The sequence below is a fragment of the Oryx dammah genome, unplaced genomic scaffold (assembly GCF_014754425.2).
Source record: "Oryx dammah isolate SB20612 unplaced genomic scaffold, SCBI_Odam_1.1 HiC_scaffold_12, whole genome shotgun sequence".
Classification (NCBI taxonomy): domain Eukaryota; kingdom Metazoa; phylum Chordata; class Mammalia; order Artiodactyla; family Bovidae; genus Oryx; species Oryx dammah.
Window position 1 is genome coordinate 43,710,182 of NW_024070196.1, and position 1,986 is coordinate 43,712,167.

The 1,986-nt window shown below is 40.5% G+C and overlaps 1 protein-coding gene across 1 annotated transcript; it reads left to right on the forward strand.

The window, feature by feature from the left end:
* Positions 1-773: 773 nt before the first annotated feature.
* MBD3L1 (methyl-CpG binding domain protein 3 like 1) lies at positions 774-1,325 on the forward strand. The gene has a single exon (XM_040251520.1). The coding sequence runs from the start codon at positions 774-776 to the stop codon at positions 1,323-1,325; it is 552 nt and encodes a 183-aa protein (XP_040107454.1).
* The last annotated feature ends 661 nt before the right edge of the window (positions 1,326-1,986 follow it).

Here is a 1,986-nt window from a genome sequence, read left to right on the forward strand (position 1 = left end):
CTGTGGTAGGTAAGGCAGTCAAGTGCCAGGTTTGAAGTTTTGTTTTGTTTTGTTTTGCAAGACAGATGTGATGAGCAGGAAGGAATTTTGGATTATTCCAAGAGAATTACTGAGATCATAGTCCATGGAACCCAGGAGTGATATGAGTAGAAGGCAAGAAATTAAGATGAAGATATGGTGATCTGGTATCTCGAGGTGACCAGGATCTCAAGGAGCAGGTATCTGTTGCAGGAGTCTTGGAAAAAATCACAGATCAGAAATTAGTAGTGAGTTAATAAGTTTTCTGAAGTATTTATTTAGAACATGACCCACTGGGTGAATGTAAACATCAGGGATATGGGTGAGTTGCTAAGGGTGGGACAATTGTTAATGTCACTATATTCTTAAGCTCTAAAGCAGCTATGAAGAAGTCAGTGGGTTATGACACTGAAACATTTGGGATTTAGAAAAAGACTGAAGACCATGTGACATAAACTACCCGAACTTGTGCAGTTGAGAGTGATGAGAACAAAAAAGAATATAGTCATATTCATAAAGGAAGGGCTGTTACAAACTGGTGAAGGAGGAATGAGCTGGGGTAACCTTGAGTTTGACCTTGAGCTTTCTGTTCTTGACTCAGATCTGCTTGATGATGTTTGATCTAACCCTGGTGGGACAAAGAGAGGCTGAGAGTACAAAAGAGCCAAAATAATGGTCCAAGAAGGCAGATTCCATTTATCATTTGGATCCAATTTCATGGTTTATTTTCATAGGGTACAAGGACAAGAAGTATGATGGTGAAGACTTCACAGAGGAAGCATTGTGACTGTGGAAAACTATCCAAACCAAAGCCTGGTTTAAACATCTCAATCCCTTTGAGGATGTCCAGTTACATATTCAAGAGACCAGTGACTAGAATCACATCCCATCCCAGCAATGAGGTCAGATGTTATCCCTGGGAGGAAACCTTGGACAACCCCCAACAGCTATACTGGCAGAAGAGACTGCAAGGACTCCAGGCTTGCAGCAGTGCAGGAGAACTGTTAAGTCCTCTGGATCTAGCCAAAGCCTTGCAAAAATTTGCACCAAGTTGCCCAGGTGAGTCCCTGCCAGGGGTACGTACAGGTGGTCCAAACTCCACCCCCATGGCCACCCCTGCGTGGTCTTCAGATTTGTCACAGACCATTCCAGGAGCTGGTTCTGGCACCCCACAGCTCCTCTGCAAACAGTGTCTGGTAACTGAGGAGGATATCAGGAATCAGGAAAGGAGAGTGAAGACAGCAAGAGAGAGACTGGCAATAGCAATGGTTGCTGACAGACTGGCTGGCGAGGCAGAGAAAGTGTAGGGCCAAGAAGGATGCCCTGGGCCAATGTTGTGAAGAAGAGAAGATGATGCACATGAAATCTCACACACTTCATTAACATCTCTTTGCAGTGTTCTTGCTTTGAGTTCTTGAAACTTAAGATCTACTAATACTTTCCTTTGTTGTAAATTCTGTGTGACAGAAAACATAGACAAGGATTTCCTTTTGAGGTGGGAAATTCAGTTCTCTCATTTTTAATTACTATGTATGTTATTTGTATTTTAAAGTTAACAGAGTCATCAAAGTCATAAGATTACTCAAAGTTTTGCTCTCACAGTTATAAACTCCCCAGTCTGGATTACATTTTTTGTGTGTATTTGTAATATTTCCCAATAGATTCCCAAACATCTCATTAAAAGAATTTTACATCTATATTCTCAAATAAGATATCTCTTTCCATTTTTCTGAGTTTTGTTGCATATGAATTCAGAAGTGCAAGTACTGAAATACCAGACTTTCCCTTGTTTTCTAGACCTACTTGTGTTTGAAATTTCACTCATGAAAATTGACATGTCATTTGGGAAAGTGATGCTATGAAGAGGGACTGTTTTCAGCATCATTAATAAGAAGCCTGGACTTGTTTATATATATATGTGTCTATTTGCCTGAACACGTGTGCTGTACTATTCAAATTCTTTTCATC

Coding starts and splice junctions, on each gene's coding strand:
- MBD3L1 (XM_040251520.1), top strand. CDS start 774: ATGGTGAAGACTTCACAGAGGAAGCATTGTGACTGTGGAAAACTATCC.